At 42.7% G+C, this 27,652-nt stretch overlaps 10 protein-coding genes across 10 annotated transcripts; 5 read left to right on the top strand and 5 right to left on the bottom strand.

The window, feature by feature from the left end:
• Positions 1 to 1,733: 1,733 nt before the first annotated feature.
• Bfra_008889 (putative short-chain dehydrogenase reductase family protein) lies at positions 1,734 to 2,853 on the bottom strand (the record flags this gene model as incomplete). Its single annotated transcript, XM_037339245.1, has 2 exons — positions 1,734 to 2,333; positions 2,389 to 2,853. The coding sequence occupies 2 exons, from the start codon at positions 2,851 to 2,853 to the stop codon at positions 1,734 to 1,736; spliced, it is 1,065 nt and encodes a 354-aa protein (XP_037190811.1).
• Positions 2,854 to 4,199: 1,346 nt separating this feature from the next.
• On the bottom strand, positions 4,200 to 4,820 carry Bfra_008888 (uncharacterized protein; the record flags this gene model as incomplete). The annotated part of the gene is made up of 1 exon (XM_037339244.1): positions 4,200 to 4,820. The coding sequence occupies one exon, from the start codon at positions 4,818 to 4,820 to the stop codon at positions 4,200 to 4,202; it is 621 nt and encodes a 206-aa protein (XP_037190810.1).
• A 1,295-nt stretch (positions 4,821 to 6,115) lies between these two features.
• Bfra_008887 (putative ribose-phosphate pyrophosphokinase protein) lies at positions 6,116 to 7,504 on the bottom strand (the record flags this gene model as incomplete). Its single annotated transcript, XM_037339243.1, has 2 exons — positions 6,116 to 6,496; positions 6,545 to 7,504. 2 exons carry the CDS (start codon positions 7,502 to 7,504, stop codon positions 6,116 to 6,118), a joined length of 1,341 nt encoding a protein of 446 aa, XP_037190809.1.
• A 681-nt stretch (positions 7,505 to 8,185) lies between these two features.
• On the top strand, positions 8,186 to 8,741 carry Bfra_008886 (putative rna polymerase iii subunit c17 protein; the record flags this gene model as incomplete). Its single annotated transcript, XM_037339242.1, has 2 exons — positions 8,186 to 8,314; positions 8,367 to 8,741. The coding sequence occupies 2 exons, from the start codon at positions 8,186 to 8,188 to the stop codon at positions 8,739 to 8,741; spliced, it is 504 nt and encodes a 167-aa protein (XP_037190808.1).
• A 95-nt stretch (positions 8,742 to 8,836) lies between these two features.
• Bfra_008885 (uncharacterized protein) lies at positions 8,837 to 9,041 on the top strand (the record flags this gene model as incomplete). Its single annotated transcript, XM_037339241.1, is given in 2 exon segments — positions 8,837 to 8,845; positions 8,862 to 9,041. The coding sequence occupies 2 exon segments, from the start codon at positions 8,837 to 8,839 to the stop codon at positions 9,039 to 9,041; spliced, it is 189 nt and encodes a 62-aa protein (XP_037190807.1).
• A 1,150-nt stretch (positions 9,042 to 10,191) lies between these two features.
• Positions 10,192 to 12,067, bottom strand: Bfra_008884 (putative enoyl- hydratase isomerase family protein; the record flags this gene model as incomplete). The annotated part of the gene is made up of 8 exons (XM_037339240.1): positions 10,192 to 10,313; positions 10,628 to 10,650; positions 10,685 to 10,767; positions 10,840 to 10,979; positions 11,039 to 11,437; positions 11,523 to 11,548; positions 11,612 to 11,664; positions 11,753 to 12,067. The coding sequence occupies 8 exons, from the start codon at positions 12,065 to 12,067 to the stop codon at positions 10,192 to 10,194; spliced, it is 1,161 nt and encodes a 386-aa protein (XP_037190806.1).
• An 893-nt stretch (positions 12,068 to 12,960) lies between these two features.
• Bfra_008883 (uncharacterized protein) lies at positions 12,961 to 16,324 on the top strand (the record flags this gene model as incomplete). The annotated part of the gene is made up of 6 exons (XM_037339239.1): positions 12,961 to 13,119; positions 13,179 to 13,376; positions 13,459 to 13,521; positions 13,905 to 14,700; positions 14,770 to 14,936; positions 14,990 to 16,324. The coding sequence occupies 6 exons, from the start codon at positions 12,961 to 12,963 to the stop codon at positions 16,322 to 16,324; spliced, it is 2,718 nt and encodes a 905-aa protein (XP_037190805.1).
• A 998-nt stretch (positions 16,325 to 17,322) lies between these two features.
• Positions 17,323 to 19,039, bottom strand: Bfra_008882 (putative white collar-2 protein; the record flags this gene model as incomplete). The annotated part of the gene is made up of 3 exons (XM_037339238.1): positions 17,323 to 17,480; positions 17,543 to 18,791; positions 18,917 to 19,039. The coding sequence occupies 3 exons, from the start codon at positions 19,037 to 19,039 to the stop codon at positions 17,323 to 17,325; spliced, it is 1,530 nt and encodes a 509-aa protein (XP_037190804.1).
• A 1,975-nt stretch (positions 19,040 to 21,014) lies between these two features.
• Bfra_008881 (putative dna repair protein rad50 protein) lies at positions 21,015 to 25,210 on the top strand (the record flags this gene model as incomplete). Its single annotated transcript, XM_037339237.1, has 5 exons — positions 21,015 to 21,046; positions 21,111 to 21,201; positions 21,256 to 21,342; positions 21,402 to 24,884; positions 24,953 to 25,210. The coding sequence occupies 5 exons, from the start codon at positions 21,015 to 21,017 to the stop codon at positions 25,208 to 25,210; spliced, it is 3,951 nt and encodes a 1,316-aa protein (XP_037190803.1).
• Positions 25,211 to 27,352: 2,142 nt separating this feature from the next.
• Positions 27,353 to 27,652, top strand: Bfra_008880 (uncharacterized protein; the record flags this gene model as incomplete). Its single annotated transcript, XM_037339236.1, has 1 exon — positions 27,353 to 27,652. One exon carries the CDS (start codon positions 27,353 to 27,355, stop codon positions 27,650 to 27,652), a length of 300 nt encoding a protein of 99 aa, XP_037190802.1.

The following is a 27,652-nucleotide window of genomic DNA, read 5'->3' as shown; positions in this document are numbered from 1 at the left end:
CTAAGCGTATTTTCGAGACTGGTTGAGATGCTGCTAGGCTAATTATATCTTTTTCGACTCGCCTAATTCTTTTCATCCACCCGAAATCGCTTCAGGGGGAAACAATAATCACTTGTCGGTATAGCATAGCATAGTATATCAAGTCTAGTACTTGATTACCAGAAAGCTATACTCTCAAATTCTCCAAGCCGATACACCTCTTCGATCTCAAGTTCATGTACAAGTCTCTAACGTACAAACAACAACATCCTATAATTCAGGAACAGAAGTAGTCATTCCCCCCCCCCTTCTCCCTTACACGTTCTTTCGCCCTCTCCGCCAGACGTTCGTTAAATCGTGCAACACATTTACCCACTTTAGCTATGTGTTACATACGAAACAAAATAAATAGCGATCAAGCAACACCCCACCCAAAGCCGAAAAGAATCCCGTTTTTTCTTCCTTCCATCTCAAGTCTTCTTCCTGATTATGCGCTGCAATATAATTCATTCCTGTAATTTCTTAGTCCAACAATATGTATTTCATGCTCGACTAATGATCAATGTAGATATCGAATCTAAACTAAGATTCATACAATACTCAATATTCAAAACACTCTACTGGGATAACAAGCTCGAATGAGAAAATCTCAAATATATCTCTTTATCTATCTATCTATCTATCTATCTATCTATCTATCTATCTATCTATCTATCTATCTATCTGTACGTAACCTCATCTCATCTCTCTCACCCATTCAAACAAAAACAAAAAGAGCATCCCATCTTTCAGAATCGTAGACTGAGTAAAGAAAGATTACATATCAGATCCAGATCCAGATCCAGACACAAAAATCAATCATAAACAATAAATCCCATTCGACAAATCATGACACATCTGTACCTCCTGTACACCTCTCGCAGGGTGCGATATCGAAGAATAGAAATCTCACTGATGGGATGATACCCTAGGTGCGTAGGAGATTGTGAGCACCTCGGTTACGCAGGGGTAGAACTTGGTGGAAATTTGAAAAGGAGGAAGGATTAACTAACTGTGTGGGTTTGGGCTGGGTGCATGCGTATGTAGATATCTGGATGGAGGTTATGTATTTTTGGAATGATGGAGGATAGATATATGGTATTGGATTGTTGTTGTTATTGATTGTTGTAGTGGGTTTGGATTTGAGATTTGGGTTGGGTCCACGGTGGGATTGGGGAATGAGTATTATCTGATAGTTGGAAGGGGATAGGTATTGGAGCTGGTATTGTGGTTGTGTGTTGAATTATTTAATGGTTTGAAGGTGTTGGCTTATCGAGTGTAGATGGATGTTTTGGAGAGCGATGACGGTTGGTTTATACTTGAATTTGTGCTTGTTCTTTTGCTGAAGTGCTTTTTTCAATATGTCGATATCATATCATAACTTATGATATGATATTAAAGATATGGATTGAAATTAGATAAGGAGTTCGTTTGTACCATTGATGATCATCTTGAGTGTAGGATATTTCTTAGTGATCTCAACAACATAAGTTAGGAGGTTGAAATAATAGTATGTGTGTATTTAATTTGATATTAAATTCATCAGATTATATGTGATCATCATTCCATGAACCTCAGTGATACCACAGAGTAATGAAGATTCTTAGATGTCATTATAAATCGTCTCATCCCATCCCACCTCATCCATTCATATTATACCTCTATCTTTCCTACCCGATTCATACAGATCTGATGCCAGCATCAAAATTCCCCACCTAAATCAAACTTTCCTTCTCCTTACTGCCCTCTCTCCTCCCCTCAAATGTCTTCATCGCCCCATCAATCCCACTAACCCTCCTAGCAATCGCCTGCACTCCCACAGGCAGGACCCCCATCCATCCCACCCACCTCGCATACAACGGCATAGCCAACACCGCACTACTCCCCTTATCGATCGTCGCGATAATTTCCCTCGCCACATCAACCGGTTCCAGTACCGGCGCGAAAAAACTATTCGGCGTTACCGTCCCGGAAAATAACGGCGTGCTTAGTTGGCCTGGCTCGACTAATACCGTTTTAATATTAGGATAGGCTTTGAGTTCTGCAGTTAGAGAGTGGTGCAGCGCAGTAAGGCCGGCTTTGGAGGCACTGTAGTCGCTAAGTTGGGCGGCTCCTAGGTGGCCTAGGACGCTGGACATAGTTACGATGGTACCGTGACCGGTGCGGATGAGGCCTGGGAGGAAGGCTTTGAGGGTGTAGAAACTTCCTAGGAGGTTTACTTTGAAATTCTGTTCTATTTCATCGAGAGATAGATCCATAAGCGATTTACCGTTTACAATCGCCGCATTGTTGATGAGGATTGTAGGGGTGCCGAGCTATTTCCCATGTATCAGTTTCATGTGATTCTTCAAGTAGGCGGGACAAACTCACATCTCGTTCAATCTCCACAGCCACTCTAGCAACCTCCTCTCGATTCCCAACATCGCATTTATAATAACTCACTCCCCTCGCCTCTCCGCTCTCCAAATCTCTCACATCTAACACCGCAACCGTCGCGCCGCGCATTCCATATACCTCCGCAACCAACAATCCCAATCCACTCGCACCGCCTGTAATCACTATAACTTCTTCTGACAAATCTACTTCTCGAGCTTTGGAGTATGCGATTTGTCGATTGAGGATAGAAAGGAAATATAACATGGTGAGGAGAGAAGCATAGCCGATGGCATACTGAATGGCTTGATGATGCCAGGGCATTGCTTGGGCGCGCATACAAAGGGGGATCATCCAGGCGACGAAGGGGTGCAGGAAAGTTACTTGGAGTACTTTGTGCAAGAGATCTATGCTGAGGGGTTTAGCCCATGGGAGCTCTTCGCCTTGGCGTGGTCGATTCATTTTGAGGGAGTTTGGCTAAAAATTTCTGGAGAAGGGAGTTGGGATGATTTTTTGGGGGAATTTGATGGATGGGATGAAGGAAATGTGAGGGAAGGAGAAGTTCATTCATATAAGTGGCATCATTTTTTTGAGGAGCGAATATGAGACGAATCTGATGTGAGGAGGAGGAGTGGTTTGTTTCATGAGGCAAGGCTAGATAACCGCCGTGTGTAAATTTGGTCTGTGCATCTCAGCCTTGCGTTTCATGGTGGCCCCACTGGTGGACCGAGATGTGTAAATAGAAGTGCTGATCTTACAGGTACCACGGAGAAGTTTTGATGGTGTTCAGAAGTAATTGCGAGTGCGTTTTGAAGTAGAGTGCACTGTTCGAAAGTATTGATCCCCGTGCAAATACTTGTTATCTCGTTTGGATTTGTCCTACCGATTATCTACAGTTTGTTGGCTTCCTTTTTCCATTTTGCTCATTCGTTAAACACCCCAGTACAAAGGCTACTTCAGAAGCTACCTAATCTACCAGAGCGATGAACACATCCGTATATCTCGTCAAGGGGAGGCGGATGCTGGCTATCTTAACATTGTGTCTCAAGTGAACACCGAGAAGCTTTCTTGGCTCTAGTACATTTATTATGTATTTTTAATGTTCTCTTTCTACTGCTAGCCCGGTCTGTTTTGAAAACAGTAGAATCACAGTATCTCTTTACGAATAATGTGTATTTCTCACTGTTGGTCTGAGTCAAAGAATCACACAATCAATAACCCATAAATTGAAATGCGGCTTGTAGTTGCGTTCATCTAATTCTCAACATTTCTGTACTTGACCCGAGCTTAGACAACGAGGCACTCCCGCCTACCATAAGCTTGACATATATGGCACAAGTTGGAAGATTAAGTCCAGTATCATCGGATATCAACCAGCGTATGAAGCAGAGATGATCCTCTCAAGTCTCGTTTAAATTTCGGCCAAATTTTGCTGTTTTGTTGCATATCTGAGATGTATTGCATTGCTTCCGTCTTTCTAATAAGCGATACAAGCAATGATTCTAATGATATTTACCTTCTGCTAGCCCGTCTAGAAGCCAATATAGTGAGCAGGCTAGGAGTTATACATTCTAAGATATGCAACAAGAACAGGGATGCAGCTAATGACTGTCGTCTGATAACAACGGTCATATTCTGAAGACTATCATCTAAAGATTGTCCATCTCTTTCGTCGTTACTTCATTTGAAGAGCTGAATATGTTTGCCCACTTATTAGTTAAATAGTAAACAGCTAGTTTGCTGCCGATAACATCTAGATTCATATCATCTAGGATTAAACCTCAAAGTAAAGGCCGTCATAATATCCCTCAAAAATCATTTTCTTTCCTATGATGCACGCGCACTCCAACCTTGCAAATAGGCCTAGGCACAACCACAATATTATCCTCCACTCCCACATAAATCTTTCTATTAAGCACCTCCTGAAATCGTCTCCTATACAATTTGCGTGCAATACTGCGCGCCAAAAAATTCGTATGAAGCAAAGCAGGAACAGCCAAACACTCATAATCAACCGTTTTCTTCTCCCGGCCGAATGTCAGAAGATCGGTGATGTATTTGATTACTTTCTCAATAATGCTTGCGCAACCTTCAAATTCGCATGGTTCATGGCATATAGTGATATTGCGGGGTGCAATATCCTTAGCTGCGAGCGTCCAGATTTGATGTTGGATCTCGGTGGGAAAACGAGGGAAAGGGTGGAAAGAGAGAGGTGAAGCTGGGTGTTCAGGTGCTGGAGAGTCTGGAATTAGGGGAGAGTCTGATCTTGGAGGTGAATATGTGGTTGGAGGATCGTCGGCTGCGGTTTCTTGCCTGGAGGTTATGGTAACACTTAAGTGCCAGCTGCGATCTCTGGTATGATGAGTGCTGTGATGTGTAATATGCGGATGGCTTATGAACCGAAGGCTAGGTGGCGTTGAAGACGCCATCTTGGTGTATGTATGGTGTCGAGACGTTTGTTCCTGCTGTCTAATGCTTTGCATCTTGTAGTTTGTGAATGATGTTAAATACTTTATGTGATGGCAACCCCGTGCTACTTTGTTTGCAAGCAGGAAACCATTTCCTTTGCGACCGTACCAAACATACTTTCAAAGGTAGAGGAGGAATCTCGGGTGAATTCGTCCACTCATAGTCCGTGATACACAATCTACGGCTCACAAACGACATAGAATGGCAGTATAATGCCACACCAAAGATAATGCTTCGAAGACTTTAGTACCGAATTCAATAACGGGATCTCGGGTTTCTTTGAATATGTATCAAAGGAGTCATGTTAAAGAATCAGCTCGCCGAAATATGCAGCATTCCCATCAAAGTCTACCGACACCCGACTACAACCCTCAATGTCACGAAAGAAAGCTTCTAGCAGAGTAAGCTATCCACACATTCTCAGTTTCGTCTCACCAAACATAACTGTAGAATATAGCAAGATATTGAGGGTAGCTAGCTTCCTTGGAAGCCAAGTAGATAGAGATATCCTGAGTCAAACATGCGTAATTTACCAGATGATGTAGCCAGTGTTCTGCCCAACCCAATAATCTCTCAACCCCCACCTGATGTACTTCCTTCCATCTTGTCGCCAATTGGTTTATATGTAGGAACCTCTTCCTATTTTCTCCACTGCACTGCATTTGATCCTTACTTTCCAAGTATTCATAAGGTATAAATTCCCATTCCTGAAATTGACGATCGTTTAGCACAAGTAAGATTTAATTTCTTAGTCATGGCCGGGCCAGATTAAAGTGTTCATCATTTCATGGTTCGGTGGTACAACATGTTGATATCAGTGAGTGCTGTACCGATTGGGTAAGATAATATAAAATCGCACGTAGATACAAATACATACAAACCACAAGTATGCACACACTCATTTCAGATCAATAAATGTTCTTTTGAGATTACGTTCCCATTGATCCATTTCTATGTTCAGTTCTATGCTTTTAATTTATATGCAACTCTAGACGCCTAACCCAGCACTTGGTTCGTCAAGACGTTCAATGGAAATCTACCAAAGATCGAGTGTTTGTATATATCTAATTTTCTTCCATGCCATATGAACAAGAATGGAAAACTTTGAATAGTCCGCAGTGCGGTTTACGGGTATAGCAATTGTATATGAGCCATGGTTTGCAATGCGCCAAGCGAGTACTCTACCAATGTACTCCCCTCCAATGCCCGAACTCCTGAATGCAGTGCCCCTAACGGAAAATAGCCAATCTTCAGTCTAATCATAATTAAACAACACAGAAATGCTCTCTCCATGGTGAACACGACGAATTGCCTCGGCGAAGACCGGGCCAACTTCCAAGACCTCTAACTTCGAGCAGAGACGTTGATGTTCATCTTGTGGAACACTATTGGTCACGATAATTTTGTCTAGTGCAGATGCATTGATACGCTCAATAGCATCACCACTGAAAACTCCATGGGTTATCAAAGCGTAAACGTAAGTGGCACCCTCTTTCTTAAGCAACTTGGCAGCTCTTGTAATGGTGTTCGAGGTATCGGCCAAATCATCGATGAGTATAGCAACTTTATCACGAACATTGCCTACAAGCATCATTGTAGCATTTTGGCGATCGGTAATTCGGGTAGGTCGACGTTCCTAATTGATATGAGTGTGCGCAGGGAGTAGAATTGGGGGAAGTTTTACCTTGTGAATCAATGCAAACTCCATGTTGAGTCCATCGGCAATCGCAGTTGCTCTCTTTGCTCCACCAGCATCAGGACTTACGACGATAGCATCCTGAAAGTTTGGAATATTTTGCTGGATGTATCTCTTCAAGAGAGGCTTGCCATACAGATTATCCACTGGAATGTCAAAGAATCCTTGGTACTGGGGGTCGTGGAGATCCATAGTGATTACCTGATCGGCACCAGAGCAAGTCAAAAGGTCTGCGACGAGTGTGCCAGCTTGCGCTACCCACTGTTTGTATCCTGGCTTGCCTTGGAAAAGAGTTTTGCTTTGACCATTGACGAATCCAGGGTTCTCGTAATCGTGAGTGGTGAAATGTGGAGTTGACACGGGAGTTGATGCTCCGTCAGCCAAGCGTCCGTTGGTAAGAGAAGCGATGGAATCTGAAGTATCTTGTCGTCTGGGTGTTATTCCATTTGAAGTTTGGGTATTAATCTGCTCAAGAGACGCTTTTCCAAGCTTTTTCTGTAATTTTTCCATACCATTAGTGCCATTGCTGAGGCCTGGTGTTTGAGGGGAGGAAGGACCCGGTGTTGCTGGTCGACTTTCGAAGGTAAAGTTACCCTTAACGTCGGCGGGTCCCTTGGCAAGTGGTGCGCCAATCTTATTGTATGGAAGATCGGGTTGTCGTGAATAAGGAAACAAAGGAAGGACGACAGTGACACGCTTCGCAGATCCAGTTTTGCATGCGGAAATCATAATGCAAAGATCTATGAAATGATCATTGGCCTTTCCTCCGCCCGATTGAATGATATAAACATCTTTGCCTCGAACTGAGTCTTGGATCTCGAGACGACTCTCACCAACGGAAAATTTCTTCAGAATTCTGTTGCAGGGTGGAACACCGAGCGTATTACAGATTATCTCTGTTATTTGAGGATGGGAGTTTCCTCCAAGAACAACCAGATTACGAACCATATCTTCTGATATATGGCAAGAAGTGCGAGGTAGTTGCGATATGGTGATGATGGTAATGATGATTGAGATTTTGGTTGAAAGGTTTGAATTGAAATGCGGGATTAACTTTTTTGTGAGGGGTTTCGTAGCCGCGTCAAATCTGGGGCGGTCTAAGGGCTTTGAAATAAAGAAGAAAGAATTGGATCGAACAGGAATTTAAGGCAATAAATGGTGGGTGATGAACCTTTTATAGATATAGCAAATGCTACAATATATCTTCCCTTTTTCCCAAGACGGAGGTTTATGATTTCCAATTGATTTCAGGAGTTCCTGTTGAGAAATCGAATTGATATGAATTGAATATAAAAAAATACACAAAAAACCTCTCACAAGCAAAAGTTTTGAATCACACAAGAGGGAAAGAAAAAAAAGATTCATTCGGTCAGATCTGGTGACGTGCTTAGCCTATTAGAGTTAAGCAATTAAACCCCAGTGAGACCCCGCAGCACGAGGCTGAACTCGCTTAAAATGTTTTGCATGAGATAGTCAACTCTGTAAATTATTTCTCCTCAAGGCTGAAGATTGTGATCCAACAATCAACGTCCGTTTACGAAGAGCCACATAATACAACGTCTTGGGAGTACTAGGTGACGTCTAGCTGCCAGTTACAACACACTAGTACGCCAGGGATATTAAACAGCCATGAAGATTCTAGAAGCACAATCCGCAACCCTCAGCAATTTTGAGGTTTATACTCATTTGAAGGATATTCAAAAGAAACACCGCACAGGAGGAAGGAGACCAGGAAATCTTGACAATGTTATCAAAGAGGTAGCACCTTGCTTCGTTATGACTCGTAAATCTAAAACTGATTTCTTTTTAGTTAATGCAATACCTCGAGGAAGCACCTTCACCTCTCGCGCAAAAGCCATGCCCATATAATGAGGATACAATTCGAAATCTCCTTGAACAGCTTCGTCCCTATGACTTGACCAAAGCCGAAATCCTTATGATTATCAATCATCGACCAACATCAATGGAGAATTTGAATATCATTATCGAAGAATTGGAGTTGAGATTTCCCGATGAAAATGAACAATGGGGAATTATAGATGTTGTCAAAGACGTGCTAGGTGCACAGGATGCTGAAGAAATGAAGCAGGCTATGGCAGATAATACCGAAGCCGCCAAGAAGGATGAACAGAAAAGACTGGAAGATGAAGAGAGACAGTACAAGGCGCTTATGGACCAATCGTGAGTGTAAAGGAATGCTGGGTAACGCTCTTCGTGTTTGCAAATTTAGGTCAATCCCGAACGCCCGCTGCACAGCAGACTATATGCGAATCAGTCAATATGTACATTGTATGAATATGTTCAGAAGCTTATTCGAACTACTCGCCCAGAACGAAGTTCTAGCTCCATTATGTCGATGTATAAGACGATCTGGCTGTCCAAGAAGAGAAAACATGGCAAATCGATACGCTTCCGATTAATTTCAGACTTTGGAGGCTGTCCAAATTTGGTTTTAAAAATTGGACCAACCGGTAGGCGTTCGTGACGTAAGGGGGTTTGAAATCCGTCATGTCTGGCCTCGTATCGGTCATGCGATGCGCCATTAAATGTCAATAATGACCGACAACATAGCTGTGGTGAAAACCACAAAAGCCACTACATCTTAAATCAAAAAAATAATTTAAACAGAAAAGCATTCAGAGTTCAAAGTGAAGTCAATAACAATTTCTGTATTGTATGTCAAGATTCCAAGTGGAGCCAAACCACTTCCTGTTTAACCAAGTACCACCTTCTTGAAACGGGATATTGAAGACTCGGCCTTTCTACGCCTGCCTGTCTAGAATAGTCACACTGTATAGGAACGAAACTCATCCACAAAGCAAACATTTTTCTTGTTCTCCCTTTCTCATACTGCCCCATTGCCAAACTTCTTCTCAAAAATCACCACATAAAAGAGCAGAAGCGAACCAGGCATGAATTTTCCTCCCGTGCAATAGTTTGATAACATGGTAGAGGCTACTCCTATGATTAGCTAACTCTTTACTTAATCATATCTTACTATCGATGTAGTTGCGGGTATTATGAAATGTGATTTGAGATAACATCTGAGTAAGAATATTGAAAAACAGATTTCACTGTTACGGGTTCTTTTACTATCAATACGAATCTCATTATTCGGCTATTTTACGATATCATGACAAGAAGTGTATGCAATGGCAACACATACTTTGAATACTTATTTTCTACAATCTCTCAGAATTAGTGACCTTGTTCCGATATCTGCACATTGGCTTAGATTACAGTACCTTGATTTCACACTCTGTTTGTCATGAGAAAGGTTCAGATTCGTCATTATTAGCATTGATAGATATGCGATCCATCGCCATATATCAAGTGATTTATAAACCTACTCAACAATTTCATCATCTAGCTTCCACAGCGGGGAAAGGAATATGGTAGTGGCTTCTAGTCTTGGGCTCTGCCTTGGAAGATAAGAAGTGATTGAATCTCATTCTGGAAAAGGATCGTACCTGGAAAGACAAGAACTTGATCCGGCTCCTACACCAAGCTAGTATTTAGCTATATAAGAAATATTCATCTCTTATCTGGAAGATAAAAAGGGTCATAGGGTTCATTCATTTTCACAGAGGGAAGCAATGCCGCGCGTACATCGGAGTTTTGTGTAACGAAACAGGTCAATTCCGGATGTATGTGCTGGCGTTATACCAGAATATCATCGTTTGCCAATCGTCGTCACCTGTTATCAAAGCTCTTTCGCTGTCACTTCTTATTTGTCGGTCATCACCATCATCTTCATCTAACATTGACTAGCGCAGCCTACGCTGGCGTTGAATAAGTCTAATTGCCGCCATTTACTTGTTGGATGTTCATGCGACTTCGGGTTTTGCTGTATCTCACTGCAACTTTCTGGTTACAACAAAACGAAAATTTCGATTAACGTGCAGATTGATATAGTTCTTCTTTCACACAGGCAGTGAGTTCGGCGAATGAGAATACGCCTCTGTATACACTTGGATGGATCTCGAAGTTCACCATTAAGTCACCGAAGCGTTGACTCCCTGCTTTCTCCTACCAAGTGATCTGTTGCTTAACCATATGTTGCACCCTTACCCTTACCCTCAACCTTCACCGCACTTTAATTCACGTAATACTTCCATGGGGGCTCACTGGGAACAAAAAAGCATAGTCGTCGTCTCCATTTGTTCTGGCGCATTTTCTCCTAGAAGTTGGTGCTTATGGTTCAAATAGCTCTGAACAATCTATACATCATCTATGCAAAAGCTAGTCACGTATACTCAAAGTTTAGACTTGCCAGCTTCCACCTCCGTTGACTTCAATTTCTGGGTCAATTCTCCAGTTGTAGCCGGAGGCTTGGTATCAACTGGTTTCCACCATGGCCAGACACTTGGTGCATTCTCTTGCATGTTATCCTTGAACTCTGGGTTTCTCTTTTCCATAAAGCCTAATACGTACCAATTAGTATGGTCCCAAAATTATGTTTAGGAAAAATGAACCACGTACTCTTAATTCCCTCATTCTTATCCCCCGATCTGAACAACTCCAACAAAACCTTACTGTCCAAAAGATGTGTTTCTTCCGCTGTTCCTGGCCCTTTCCACATCAAATCTCTCATAACTGCAGTTGAAACTGCACTCGTATTTTGAGCTATATCATTTGCAAGTTCTAGTGCACGTGTAAGAACTTGTTCGGGGGGTAAGATCTCGGAGAATAGAGAAGAGAGAAGAGGGGATGTTGAAGGGTATATTGACCCAGTTGTCGTGAGGTGCATCGCGCGAGAGAGGCCGATAAGGCGGGGGAGGAAGTAGGAGGAACATGCTTCCATTATGATACCGCGGCGGGCAAACACAAATCCGATCTTTGCTGTAGACGAAACGATACGGATTGAAGTGGGGAGGGTCACTGGGGTGAATTAGAAAGGGTTTCTTGTGTATAAAAGAGATTGGCATCAGAATTAGGTATCTGATGAGGTAGGGTACATGCTTACCAGTTATGCCTACACCGACAGCCGAGCTACGAAAGTGTCAGTTATGTTCAGAAGACATCAAATGAGGCGAAAGTGGTTGTTTTACTCACCCATTAATAGCCGCAATTGTAGGTTTCGGGCATCTATGAATAGCTAGTGCTACCTGACAAGGGGATCAATCAACAAAGTTTGCACTAAACAATGAGAGAAGTTGGACACTCCTCCAAAACGTGAAAGAACAAAACACACACCTTCCCACCACCATCCCGATGCGTCAACGCCGTATCATTCTCATACGATAATCCGGCTTCCAAATCTGCTCCGGCACAAAACATCTTTCCATGACCAGTCATAACAATACATTTCACTCTAGGATCAAGTGACAAAAGATTGAAAGCTGTTTCAAGATCTTCGGCCATAGTATCTGTGAAAGCATTGTGTTTTTCTGGTCGATATAGTGTGATTAGAATGGTTGGAGTGGGTATCGGTGAGGACTCGGGTATGTGAGAGACGCGGATATGTTGGAAAGGAAGGGTTGAGTAGGAGGTTGGAAGTGAGGGAGTCATGTTCGGTTGTCTGACTCTACTTGAGGGCTTGATGTGATGATGCGATTAGAATTCGATTTTCATCATTATCACACTTTGACACTTTGAAACCCCGTAGCACGAGAAGCTCGCATGTACTCTTGTATTCAAGTTTAGAATATGTATGGGGAGTAGTCGGTGTCTCCTGAACCATTAAATTCAAAAAATTGTAAAGCAAGATGAAGACAAGATTTGTGAATCTAGAGCAATAAGGATGTTGCAGTAGCTACATAGTAGCTAGCAAGAAAGTGCTCAAAATAATCCTTCAACTTGCCAATAGTATGTAGAATCTCGAGATGCCGAGGATAATTAGATCTTGTGCGGGGTCACCGGGAGCCCTTGCTCATGGCACGTGAGAAAGTCGTTCATGATCGACAACTCAAAGTCTAGTAACAAAAGATATACAATTCACCAGATATATCCTCGAGATTCCTCATACTCCCCTTGAAGATACATGTCGAGCAATTGTGTAGCACATACTCATATTCATATTCTATGCTCTATTTCCAAGTATTATGACGTCACAATTGTCGGGACCTTGGGCAAACTAGAAAGAAAGATAGAAGGCTTTTGCGAATATGGCTGAAAAAGAACTGATTGTCTCCAATAGAGTGAAACTTGCGAGGTGTAATTGATTGGCTTACAAAAAACATAGGAATTCTGTTGGATTGAAAAGCCACGGCGATGAAGGCAAATCAGTCTAATTCCCCGCCATCTTTATGTTACCTCCACCATCCCCCCACCTTCCTAATTCCAACAACAGCTATTCATAGAATAACTTCAACATCAAAATCAAAGTCAATCACTTCATCGTTTCTATTAAACTACATTTACTTGATCCAATTTCTGAAAGCTTAGGAACCAAATTATACGCGATGCCTCAAAAAGAAGCTGTTTCGACCGACAAGGCACCCCCACCATTGCCCTTCTTCTCCCAAGCCATTAAATGTCAAGGAATGGTTTATTGCTCCGGGAGCATTGGGATGGATGTTGCTACAATGAAGCTTGTCGAAGGAGGTGTTGCCGATCGAACCGTATGTCTCAATTCCTATCTACAGAATCTAAAGTCAACCTTGTTGAGTAACAAATCTAGAAACAAGCAATATTGAACCTCCAGGCGGTTTTGGAGGCCGCTGGCAGTAGTCTTGAGAACGTTGTCAAAGTCAACGTCTTCCTAACTGACATGCAGAATTTTGCAGCCATGAACAAAGTCTATGCAGAATTCTTCCATAAAGATCCTAAGCCAGTCAGGACTTGCGTTGCGGTACACCAATTGCCACTCGGGACCGATGTGGAAATTGAATGTACGGCTCATCAGTAGGGTAATACCTTTTTGATATATTTCAAAGCAACTGCTAATATAGACTCTCTAGGGGAGAAGAATTCTTGTCGTCAACGAATCTGCTATCAATGCCAAATCTTATGACCAAGGATTGGTAGCAAGATGTTAGGGAGCCGAACTCTTGATTACAAGACCACCAATATTTTAAATCAAAGCGATTTACAATTGTTTTAACTCCTCGCAGTGCTTTCAGTTATATCGCTTGACTTGATTCAGAACAAAAAGAGGTGATTGCTTCCAGCTTTTAATTTCTTTGTATGGCCGGCATTCTTCATTTCTTTGAAGAAAGCTTCATGATTGTCCTTTGTTTTCTCTCCTTTTATTACATACAAACCTCAATCAACATTGCAACATTGCAAAATCGTGAAATTCTAATCTAAATGCTACGCACATTTTGACTGTCTAATCATCTTCATCATTATGTCGTTCTCACAAAATCGAACCAATTTCAATATGCTTGATGATGTGGACGACGAGGATAGACTTCCTGGCGAGGACGACAAAAGTGTTTTATTTCAAACAACAGGAACAACTCTCCGGAATGCACCGCGACTAGTTGGTAGCCAAATCGTGAACCAACATTTAATACAAGAACGAAGAAATAAAGCCCTAGAAGCATTGTTGGCGGTGCGAGAGGAGGGTGATAAAACGAAAGGGCTTACACTGCTCAATAGCCTAACCAGCAGTCCAGTTACAGACATTGTCCCTGCAAGTGCAGCGTCTCAAACAGTGGAAAAGTCTGAGGTTCTCCCTCCGGTAGCAAAAGAAGCATTGGCCGAAGCTGACAGCCCAAATGCAACGAATCAAGTGCCGGCCAGAGGACGGAAATGGTTTGGAAAAGCTCAGGCACGACCTACTACTATGGCCGACTTCAAAAGATTCATGCCCCTTCAACTTGAGCATCCTCCGCATCCGGAAGGAGATCGCAGTAATGCGTGGTTTAAGGACGAGTATGCCAATTTGTATTTAGCGATAGTCAGGTTTGCTACAGAGTTTTTTGGGTTTCAAGAATTACAGGAAGGGTTTCACGAGCCCTGGGCTGTTAGGATGCCGGAGGAGTTTTACAGATATGTAGAACTTGTTGCTGAGCCAGATACTGTAGTTGGGGGATGGGATGAGATGTTGCTGAATACGAGTACAAGAAAATATCTCATTGTTGGTATCATTGTAAAGATATTAGAGGCCAGGGTTTTTTCGTTGGTTCTATGGGGAAACACTAAAGAGGGAGAAGAATTTCTTCATGGTTTAGATCGTGCACTTCTTGATAGTGAAGGTATGATATCCCAAGGATCAGCAGATGATAACTTTGACTGCAATCCGAACTGACACCTCTTACTCTTAGGCTACAGTCGTCAGGAACTTCGCCACAGATCCATTCGCACTCTCTTGGGTGGAGCATCTCTCACCCCTAATTTCCACAAGGATTGCACAAAATTGACCGCCCAAGTATTGCTCCTCTTCATGCCTTTATTCAATTACCTCACGCTTCTTCCTGCCGGTCCTGAAACCGTCACCCCCAAAGCTACAGCCCTATACCAAGCCCTCCACAACATATTCTCCAGCGCCGCTTACCTATCCATCTGCATCCGCATCTCCCAACCATAATCCACACCGTCTCTCTCCTCCCCGGCACCGCCTACAAACCCGACGAACATACCTCCATTCTCCAACACTCCTGGACTTTATCCAAAACCGTCGTTCAAAACAACTGGAACCGAGATCGTGAAGAATTGGAAATCGAACGCGCAGAAGCCGAAGGCTATGTAATCGCCTACAGAAGTGCAGGCAATGCACGCCTTGAATCAAACGCCGGCTTACGCGCTCTTCGTCGTCTTCAAGATGTGCAGAAGAAATTGGCAGATCAAAAACCTCCCGGTTTTACGCACGAGGCAGGTGTGAAAATTGCAATCTGGCCCGTCACGAAGAGATACTGGGCGGGAAATTCGAAGCCGGGTGGTGATATGGATGGTCAGAGTATGTTTAATGTTACGACTGCGGGTGCGGTATTTTATTATAAAGAAAAAGATAAACCTTATGAACCACTTCTTGAATTCGTGGCAGAGAAAAACAAGAAATTGGGTGGGAGATACAAGAGAGTTAAGGATCTTTTCACAGTTTTGGCTTTGTTGTCTTTGGGTGCATTTGTGGTTCTCTTGTATGTAGTTGGATGGGCAGGGTTGGTAGCTTGGCTTACAAGCTTCCTCGCTGCGATCACGGAGTCGTTGAGAGAGTCGGTGGTGAGGGGAAGAGAAACGGCGTCTAGTGCTTACGAATATACTGGATCACCTGGCTACGACTGGTTCGGGAAAAGAAGAGCACAGCCGATTCCTGATTACCAAACCGCATATTCAGATGCGAAGGAAGGTGTAAAAGAGGGAATTCGAAAAGGTGCTTCGAAGGCGGAGGATCTAGCTGGTGATACATATGATAGAGTGACAGCCAAAGCTAAAGATGGTGTGAAAGGTGGCTATGATGCATATGCGACCCGGAAATCACAGGCGGAAGACGTTATTGAGAATGTAGCTTCAAAGGCTAAAAGTGGAGGGAGAGTATACGAGAAAGCGGCAGAGAAAGTGCGAAATGCAGCTGGCACTTCCGGCGAGAAAATCGCCTCAAAAGCCAAAAGCGCAGCGGGAAGTGCTAAAGGAAAAATGACATCAAAAGCCAAGAGCGCAGCTGGAGCTCCTGCCGAGAAAATCACATCGAAGGCGAAAAGCGCAGCGAAACCTACGGCGGAGAGGGTCACGCCGAGGGTTAATAATGCGGCGGGAGGAGCCTACGGGAAAGCGTCTAGGGTACTGGTGAATCGGGGAGCGGGAGCGAGGGCTACGGTTCAGGCGAGGAAGAAACGGACGAAGGGAGAGGCGTATACGAGAGAGGGGATGAGGAATTTGTAATTCGGATTTGGATTTTTATTTTTTTCCTGTTGGCTTGGTTTGGTTCTTTTTCTGTAGGTGGTTGGTTAGTTAGTTTCTTGAGTATCTATTTTGGGATTAAAGATTGTGTTTATGAATTTTGGAAGAAATATGCTGGCTGCACTATTGCTTGAGTACCTAGGTATGGATGGACTTGAACTTTCTTCCGTATCTGTACAGTGTGACATGTGCCTACCTACCTACCTACCTACCTACCTACCTACTCCAGTTTAGAATCTTACCACTCACAACACCAAAATGTAAAACTCAATACCCCCTCTGATATTTCAAAACCCACACAATGTCAATACATCCCAAACGCCACCTCCATATGCAACTAAATGATACTTCACACTCTCCTATTCATTACCTTGTAATAATCATTCTGATGACATTGGATACGTACTTTCCTAGTATCTATCTATCTATCCCAATCCCCATCCTCATCCCCATACCCATCACATTCCCCAAACTAACCAGTTATATATATGGTGGCAGGGAGGGGAACAAGAGAAAGAGAGAGAGAGAGAGAGAGAGAAACTCTGAATTAAAATAATATAGTTGCGACTACATTGGGTTTGTATCAAAATAAACCCTCACAAAAAGATGGAATACAAACCATATAACAATCATCTCTCATTTCGTCATGGGAGAATACTAGATACATCATTCACAGCGTGCACAAAATCAACCATTAAACTGACAAGACAAGAAACAACATGGTTTTAAATCCATCCACTATCACTACCTGGGCAGCCCTCTCGAGATTCAAACACGCGAAGCAAATCATCTGATATTTCAGTCCAAAATATAAAGGAGAAACGCCGGCCTTTAAAACTAGCCAATTGGGTATTAAGGTCATGAACCCTCTAAAACTCCATCCCCGTCAAACTCCATGCTGAATTTAAGATAATTCCCCTAGATCCAAACGCCTTGTATATCAATCATGTCATGTTCGTAAAAGAATCGGCAAAATATCTTCAAGGGCCCGGGGAAGGTCCCGTGAGAGTATTTGGAGGCGCTGGTGCCGACCCTGCCTGTGGTTTCTTTTCTTTCTTTGCCCAGCGAAGTCCGCAGGCGTTGCAGAGCGTCTTGGGACCCTTAGGACCTTTGCGCCATTCTGGTGAATCCATAACACCTTTAAATAATGTTAGCTTTCTGTTCGCATTCTTAGGATAGGAACTTGAACATGATACATACCACAATCTGCGCAAACATATTCATCTGCTAGCTTCATCTTCTTTTTCTTATCCCCTAGACGGCCATCCTTGTCAATTGGTATGGCAATTCCAACATCGCCTCGAATTAAAGCTGGACTGCGAGCGCCGGTGCTAATCCCCTGACTTCTTTCACCATCTCGATATTGTAACCCGGTGAGCATTTCTACAGTATCAACAGCCTCATATCGTTGCATTTTATCTTTGATAGAATCGGGTTGTCGACTAGAAATCGCATCCTCAAGATTCGCTTTTGTCAACGTGCTATACGACATATCCGGTCTTGCTGGAGGAGGCATCGCTAGGACATCAGGATGGTTCGGGTCCGCAGGTTGAGATGCGCTCATGGCTGTAGTCATCGTCTCAGATGAGTCTGATGGTTGTCGATGCGTCCAGTTTCTTTCACTATCTTCGAATTCTTCTTCCTCTTCTCTCTTGAGATCCCTGATTTTCTTTGACATTCGCTCAAACTCGGTTTTATGTTCCAAGAATGAATCCAGTAGAAGGGCGTTCTTTGTTGGATATTTCCGGGCCATCATAAAAAAGCCTCTACAATAATCCGCCGTTTCTCTAGGTGGGATATCTGGATCTGGAATCGGGACAGCTGCGGTTGGCGACGGCCTTGATGCATAGTGGGCATGTCCGTGACACTCGAATATTACGTAGGACTCGTCCTTCTTGCGAAATCGAAGATAGAATCGCAGTTTATTACCTGATGCAATGGCTTCATTGAACTCCCTCACAAACATTGCACTATCATCTGGATGTATGTAATCCACGATAAATTTCCCCTGAAGCTCCTCTGCGGCATATCCAGTGAGGCTTTGACAACTAGGCGAAAGAAAAACGAACTTTCCGAAAGGGGTCAGGACGTGCAAAAAGTCCTTGATCTCTTCAACTACCTTTTGTTGCCAATTTCTTCGTCTCGTGAAATCATTGACTGAGCTGTTACTTGTATTCGGTGGTTGGGCACCAAAGCCTGCAGGTAAAGGACCCGCCCCGATTTCTTCAATCTGGGCATCGCCATCATTTGTTCCTCCCCTTCTCCCATCATCGGTGTGTTCATTCCCGACGGGCGACATCATGTTGAGTGATGTAAAAGATTTCGGAATATTGCCATTGTCGCCGAGAGTATTCAGATCCATATTCATATCAGGTAGACCATCAAAGTCCATCATTAAATTATCCTGTAGTATCTCCGACATTAATGTATCGGGCAAATTTTGATCGACCTAGATTTGGGATTATATATAATCAGCATACTGAAAATGGATGCTATGAGAATTTTCCCCAAAAGAAAGATATGAGAAAGGCTAGAAAGGCCTCAGAGATTTCGGAAAATTGAAGGGTTTCGTACCTGCGAGGCTGACAGTGCCCGATCCATGGATCCGAGGTTGCCTGCATGATGATGTTGTTGCAAGAAATCGGTCGGATCCAGGTTCAAATTATTCATATTCATAGATGTATCCCCCTCGGACATTTTCGAACTCTAATTATGCTGTGAGCGTGAAGAAGAGTATCTATTTGTATGTGTCTCTGTCTCTGTCTCTGTGTGCGCATTTGGATCCGAGGCAGATAGGTAGTGAGGACGTGAAGGATCTCAGTAGGTTGGTGGGTAGGTAGGTAGGTATAAGTTTATTGTGAACGGTAGATTGTAAAATGTGATGCTGAGATAATACGCTCTCTCGAAGCTTTGTCGGAAAGTCTGGATTTTAGAGAGGGGAAGAAATTTTTCCCCCGAGATTTGAAGTTCAAGTCAAGTCGAGTCGAGTCAAGTCGAATCGAGTGGAATTAATAATAAATGAATTGATGATGATATCTGATATCAGGTACCGTTACTGTTACCAACCTATTTAGGTATTTAAGTATTTAGAGAATAAAGTATTCAAGTACTTTTTGAATGACGAAATATAAGGCGGTAAAATGGGGAATGGAGAAACATGGCAATTGCGAAAATGTGATGTATTTTGGTTTCTTTCGAGTGAATGAAGATGGTTAGTACCTGGTATGCCTGGTATGTAGGTCATCCAAGATCTGTGTGGTATGGGAAAAGATGTAAGATGTAAGATGTCAGATGAATGTCAGATGTCGTATGTCGTATGTCGTATGTCGTATGTCCCTACAGAACCAGAGAAATAGATTTGAGGGAATGGCCATATTAAGAAAGAGAGCTATAGTATACCTACCTGGGTATATGAATACGAGACAAAAGAAAGGAAGTTCCGGATTGATTTAGCAATTGTTCTCAGGACAAGGTGTCGTGGATGCGTAGAGAGATGTATGTATGTATATATGTATGTATGTATATACCTATATATATATGTATATACTGGTCGGTATATGGAGTAAACTTTATATTCAGATCAATAAGAGTATTATAACAATTTTAGTAGACCATTAAATTATGCTCATATACCTACTCAAGCATCTATGTATGTATATATGAATATATATATATATATATATGTATGTATTGTACCCTCACATCTACCCACCTACCTTTCTTTTCTTCTGTCGAATTTTCTTTTTTCCCCTTCCTTTTCTCCCCCTTGGGCTAGATTCCGTCGTCGGGCACTCAAACTCCGTGCATCGTAATGTTTGGAGTGAAATCGGATGACATCGTCAACGTCATCGATTGATTCACTTATTAGCTTCTTCTCTAGAGTCTAGGGGTATCTGCTAGGGACTCATTAATGATTACTACTGTGCGCCGACCACCCACTACTCGGACCCAACTTGGCGGCGGGGAATGGGAATACCTGCCCTCGAGCTACCTAGGACTACCCAGCTATGCATTGACCATCCATCTAACCATTCGAGCCATCCTTGTGACTAATCCTATCTTGCATTATCCCATTTTCTGCTATCAATCCCGTATCCGAACCCGAACAATAGAGTAGTACCTCCAGCTAGTAGTAGTGGTACCTAAGTAGTAACAAAATCCCGTCCGCGCCGCTCCGTCCCTACACCGAGACTCAAGTAATGAGGGACAGCTGCCTAGAATCTAGCACGTGACTGCGTGCTCTTTGAACGCGTTTCTTTCCATCTCAATCTATCGTACTGCGCGTTCAACTTCAACCTCTACAGCAACTTTTTTTTCTTCTACAATTTAACCACCACTTACAACCTCCCTGCCCACCCATCGTTTCGTCAACTTCGCAGAATATTTTATTGTCTGGAGCGAAGCGAAAAAGCCTCCACGGCAGTGGCCCAGCGGAGCGTCATATCTATTTATTTCTTCAATTCTTACAAATCTGCCAATTCAAACATACAATACAGACGGGCGCAAGAGGGAAGGTAGCCATATTTCATTATTTCCTAGCCCGGTGTCTCTTACAGTAGTTGCAGTACTGACTTCATCATTCCAGGCCATCGATAATCTCTTCGCAATCATCAACTCTCTTCTTCGATCGCCAGAACTCAACAGGCTGTAACAGCCATCACAAATCAACAAGATGTCGAAAATAGAAAAGATGAGAATATGCGGGTTAGTCTCATTGATGCCAATCATACATTAGGGTAGTTGAGCTTATTAGGTTTCGTTCTTACAGGGTGCGATCCTTCGATCACAAGGGTTGGGAGAATATCTCGTTCAACACCCCTCTCACACTCATCGTCGGACTCAATGGTTCGGGGAAAACTGTACGTCTTTGTATTCAGATGTTATCTGCCAGGATTTAGCTAAATTATAATTAGACAATCATCGAATGCTTGAAGTATGCTACAACTGGCGCACAACCACCGAATAGTAAGGTTGGAGGTGCTTTTATTCACGACCCCAAAGTATGTTGCTCATGATTCTTCTATATGCGTTTCCATACAAGATGCTTACTTAGGAATAGTTATGCGGCGAAAAGGAAGTACTGGCACAAGTCAAGCTCTCATTTCAAAGTACGACCGGATCGAGAATGGTCATTACGAGAAGTATGCAACTCACGGTTACAAAGACAGCCAGAAAGATGAAGACCCTAGATGCCGGATTGATGGTCAACAATGGGGGCGAGAGAACTGCTGTATCTCACAAAGTTGGTGAAATCGACAAGATTATGCAAACAGCTTTAGGCGTTTCTGAAGCTGTTTTGGACAATGTTATTTTCTGTCACCAAGATGATTCATTATGGCCGATGAGTGAGCCTTCACAACTCAAGAAGAAGTTTGATGATATATTCGAAGCAACAAAATATACCAAAGCTGTTGATAGTCTCAAATCTTTGAAGAAGGATTATGCTCAGCAGATTAAAGGCATGATAGCAGACGAATCGATTGCTAAGGATAACAAGGATAAGGGAGAAAAGACCAAGAGCCGCTGTGAAGAACTTTCAGCTCAAATAGATCAGCTTTCCGAAGAGGCCTTGAAAGACAAAGCCAACATGGAAGCAGTTCGAGAGGTCGTTGACGCAAAACAGGCGCAGGCGGCCGAGTTTTGGGAGCTAGTTCAAAAGCTCAGAACTAATAAAGAGCGGGTCAAGTTCAGTGAAGAAAATCTAGAGTCTCTTCAAAAGAGAATCAAGCCACTTTCTGAATCAGATGAATGGCTTAAATCAACATTAGATCAATACGCGGATCGTATACTTGAGATGGAACAGCAAGACGAACAATTACAGAAACAATATCGTGATCAGCAGCAGAAGATATCGGCAAATACTACCGAATTGGGCAAAAAGCAAGCAGACTTGGGTCGACAACAAGCCTTGAAACAAGCCTATGAAGGAGAGCTTGAATCTCGCGTTCAATTGGTCAAGAGTGCTGCATCCAAGCATTCCATTCGAGGTTACGATGATGATATCGACGATTCTCGAGTGAATGAATTTATCGAGAGAATCAAAAAGCTATCTCGCGACAAGGAACGTGAATTAGAGCGGGCCAAGACAGCTACTAATGATGAATTGAAAAATGTCCAGACCACGTTGACGGAACTTCAGAACCAGCACGCAATACGTATTCAAGAAAAGGTCACGGCCAAGCAAACAATTTCTAATAACGAAAGGAAAGTCGGTCCTAAACAAACAGAATTGGGCTTTATCCAATTCGACGAAGGTGATAAAACCGGTCTTGAGGCTTCCCACAATGAGACTAAAGATATGTTGGAGAAGCTTAGGAATCAGTTTGACAGTGCAGGGTGGGATAATCGCATCAGCACTAGTAATGGACGCTTGCGGGAGCTCGAAGACGAGGAAAAGTCATTGAGGAAAGAGGCTTTCGAGATCAACAAGCGTTCGAACGACCGCGCCCAACTTGATTATGTTATGGGGGAATTGAAAAAGACCAAGGGAAAACTAGACACCATGAAAGCGACCCACGGCGCAAAGCTCGATTCAATTCTCGGTTCAGACTGGCAAGTTGATACTCTCGCAAAGGATTTCCAACGTGCATTGGACAGGGAGAAAGATGAAGTTTCAGACGCAACAAATGAACAAGAAGCTGCGAAAAAGTCTCACTCTGAAGCAGGTTTTCGATTCAATGCTCTTCGTGAAGACCTCAAAGCTAAGAAAGAGCAATTAAAGGCTTGTGAGAATGCTGTACTCAATTCTATAAAAGATGAAGACTTCAAACCATTAGTAAGTGTTGAAGAATATCCTAGGGAACTGAATCAACTGGAGGAGGAGCGTGACGAGATCCGAGATAATATCGATGGCTTCAAACACAAGATCGAATACTTCACCCAATGCTTAACCACCATTCAGACTAAGGATATGTGCAAACTCTGTGAGAGAGGTTTTGCAGAAGAAGCACACCGTTCAGCCGCCATGAAGAAAATTCAGAAACTTCTTAACAAAGATGCCCGAGAAAGATTGCAAGGAGAGCTGGAGATGTACAATGAACAATTGAAGACTGCGAAAGCTGCTCAATCGCAGTATAACATTTATCAATCCCTCAAGGACGAAATCCCAAATGTTGAGCAAGATATGAAGAAGGCGGAAGATGAGAAGCAAAGATTACTTGAAGAAGTTGAGCATCACGACAGTGTTGTTGAACGCAAGAACGCTAGACAGAGAGATGTCGAATCTCTGACACATATCATCTCCTCCATCATTAGGTACCATAGTGATATCACCGACCACGAGGCAAAGATCGATAGCTTAGCATCGCAGCAAAGCATTGCTGGAAGTATCATGACTGCTGACGATATCCAAGAACGACAGACAGCTTGTAGCGAAAGTATGCGCGAGGTCAGAGAACAATTGTCAAAAATTTCATCCGAGAAAGATGCAGCTAAGGACAAGATAAACGACGTGGAGCGTGATCTATCCCGCAAATCGCAAAGACTTCGGGATGTCATTCACGGATTGGCAAAGAAACAAGCTTTGCGAAAGGAGATTGATGAGCTTCTCGAGAGCAGCACACAGCAACGTGAAACCATGAATCGTGTTGATGCCGAGCTGGAAAATTTGAAACCTAAAATTGACACTGCAAAAGCTAAATACGAAGATATTCAACAGCAAGGCCATGCAAAGGAAAGAGAGGTTCGATCTCAAAAGGAGAAGTTGGCAGACACTGTTCGTCAATTCCTGCAACATGAGAAAAATATCAATGGATATATTGAAAATAGTGGTCCTGAAAATCTTGCTGCTTGTGAGCGAGCAATCAAATCCATTCAGCAAGATCAAAAGCGTATCGGCGAAGAAATGAACAGTATCACAACCGAGTTGAATGCACTCCGAGCTAAGAAGAGTGATTCCGATCGACTAAAGACAAATATCAGTGACAACATCCTATACCGTCAAGAATTGGCTAAACTAGAGGTTTATAAGAAACAAACTATTGATTTAGAGTCTCAAAATGTGGAAGGAAATTTTCAAACTCTAACAAAGGAGGCAGAGAGAATACAAGCGACGTTCTACGACCATCGTCGCCTCTATCAACAGAAAACAGCCGTTCTCTCGGAAAAGGATCAAAACTTGGCACAATATTTGCAGGACTGGGATCTGAATTACAAAAACGCTCGGTCAGAGTATCGTACAGCTATGATTAAAGTCAAGACGACAAAGGCTGCTATTGATGATCTAGGCAAGATGATTACAGCTATGGACAAAGCAATTGTAAAATTTCACAGTGTGAAGATGGAGGAAATTAATCGAATTGCTGGGGAATTGTGGCAGACTACCTACCAGGGTACGGATGTCGATACAATCATGATTCGTTCTGAGAAAGATGAGGGCGAAACCGCAGCTGGTAACAAGAAGACAAATTATAAGTATCGAGTTGTGATGGTTAAGCAAGATGTCGAGATGGATATGCGTGGTCGTTGCAGTGCTGGTCAAAAAGTTTTGGCTTGTATCATCATTCGCTTGGCGCTAGCTGAATGTTTCGGTATCAATTGTGGTGTAGGTTATGTTTCTTTCCTCTTTCCCTTCTTGTAATTTAATTGATATGACTCTAACATTATTTACAGCTCATTGCACTCGATGAACCTACCACTAATCTAGACCAAGACAACATCAAAGCACTCGCACAATCTTTACACGACATCATTAAATCCCGACAACAACAAGCAAATTTTCAACTCATCATTATTACTCACGATGAAGAATTCTTGAAGGTGATGCAGTGTTCTGATTTCTGTGATGATTTCTATCAAGTCAGTAGGGATCAGGAACAGAATAGTAAGATTGAAAAGATTCCCATTGCGCAAGTTATGGAGGGGAATTGAGTAGATTTTGTGAGAGGTGGAGGGAAAGTTGGGATGGGAGCTTGATATTTGTGAGTATTTGAGAAGAATGGGAAGTCTGTAGTTATATGGGCGGGATGATGATTTCAGGAGTTCTGAAGATATACCTGGTAGTGAGCTTTTTGCATAGCTTGCTTGTTACATATGTTAGCTTAGCTACCTACCTAAGCTGAGGTGTAAACACCTAGATGCTTTTAATGATAATGAGAGATGAGATGATATATACTTACCTACTGTACAACAGTTTTTCCAATGTATGAGATTATTCTTAACATATCAAATGCAAGAAAAAGATGATGACAGTTACCTTGACTCAAGGAAAACAGGCACTTATATTCACTCGAGTGATGCTGAGGACGTACTGAGGTTTCATGACATGTAATCCTTAAATTAAAAGACTACCCATCTACTTTAATGGGTTTCTCTTTTCCCTTTTCTTCCCTCTTAGTCCCTTTCTAATTTTCTAAAGATTTTGTTGTCCTCTGCACTGCCTCTCTCCGGTCATGAAAGAAAGGGGGGAAATGAGAGGAAAACGAGAGAAGGGAAAAGAAGAAGGAGAAAAGAAACTCAAACGTATCGATCCAATCTCCAAAGCTATCGATTATTGATGACGATGGTGACTGTCACGCAAGATTACTATCGATGGGAGGATGAGATCTAGGCGTGGTTTTCATATTTATATTTATATTCCTCTCACCCACCACACCCTATCTAGTTTCAAGGTTCAATCCAATCGCTCATTCCAAATCTCGGCTCGGTTGTCTAGAGAGATCCTTGCTCTCTTGTTTTTTTCTAATATTCTAATATTCCTTCCTTTCTTTCTTTCTTTCGCTCACACTCACCACATCGTGTTTTGTTTCTCGGAGTGTGTGCGTGTGTGTATGTGTGCATATATGGATCTCAGATTTGGATATTTAGCTTGTGGGGGAACGCGATGGAGAGGGGGGAGTTTGAGAGAGGGGGAGTTTGAGAGAGGGGGAATTTGAAAGAGAGAGAGTTTGAGAGAGAAGGAATTTGAAAAAGGAGGAGTTTGAGAAAAAGGGAGTTTGAGAGAGGGGGAGTTTGAGAGAGGGAGAGTTTGAGAGAGGAGGAGTTTGAGAGAGGAGGAGTTGAGATTTTTGGGTGTATTAATAGTGTTCGGGAAGATTTTAATTGGCATGGGGAGGGATGAGATAGTTGTAAGAGGTTGGATGAGGAAGGGGGGGGAGACATGCTTTAGTGGATGTGTGATGAGAGTGGAATTTCGAAGTCCGTACATGAAGTACTTGTTCGCATGCTGAACTTGAATGCTAGAATGAATAACACCACAACTAACACGAACAGTCTTCAGAACAAAGACCCGTAAGCCGCGCACAAAAAGCTGTTGCTTCGAAGGGGGCTCAGCACAACTCGCTTTCGAAGTCTAGACTCTCTACCATTCCAACGATAGGGGGTGAATGAAGAAAGATGTAGGTTGCAATATATGATAGACAGATATCAAACAATAGAACAGGATACAGACGATAGGAAGAAATGGAAACACATGCATGATTGGTGTACTGATTTGGACATCAAGATTGTTCGTACTGACAAAGGATATACACAATTTCAAAATAAACGAATTTACACGCCCCATTTGATTTTTTCCAGAATCACGATCACGGATCTTCTAATCACGTACTATTTTCTCCCCTATAATCATTTATTGATTCTCTTGATTCAGTACTCATGCTCAAGTCTCTAGGGCCTCATTTCTGAGATGTATACTCGTCTAAATGCGGATAAAGAGGTTTATCGCTCGATAAAGCGTTTTTGTGAAACATGGGCGTCCGTCGAAGCTCATGGAAAGGTGAACAGTGCCAATGTTCTTGATTCAGACCGTTATTCGTAAATACGTGAGTTGACTTGTTCAGACTGGACAAGAGGTGTCGAATTAAATGGGTATATAATAGCAATGCAATGTGGTGTTCGAAGGAAGGAGTATTATCTTCATTCATCTTCATTCACACTTATCTAATAAAATCATCACTACTATACATCACAAGTCTCACCCCATCTGCATTTCCTGAATCAACCAATCTCCAAACACATAAATACAAAACTCACCCATTATCTAGATTTTACAAACCGCCCCCCTTTATCACCATGTCACCAAGCACACAACCCAAGAACTCAAAACCCGAGCTTACCCCTGAACCACCCATCAAACATCGGAGCGAACGCAGCAGAAAGCTTCACAACGCCAAGAAGAGGTATGCGAGAGAGCTTCCCACTTTGGCGCAGGAGTGTATGGAGCTTGGTAGAGATGCAGGTAGAGCTAACGACAAGACCATGACCCAGGAGAGAAGAGCCGAGGAGAAAGATAACGTGCCCGCAGAGACATTGTCTGACCTTAGCATGTGGCTGGCCACTCGGAGACGACGTATCTACTATAAGGTGATTTAA

This window comes from Botrytis fragariae (genome assembly GCF_013461495.1).
Source record: "Botrytis fragariae strain BVB16 chromosome Unknown tig00000101, whole genome shotgun sequence".
Lineage (NCBI taxonomy): Eukaryota > Fungi > Ascomycota > Leotiomycetes > Helotiales > Sclerotiniaceae > Botrytis > Botrytis fragariae.
Note: the sequence above shows the minus strand (reverse complement) of the source record. Positions and strands in the feature narration are given on the sequence as shown.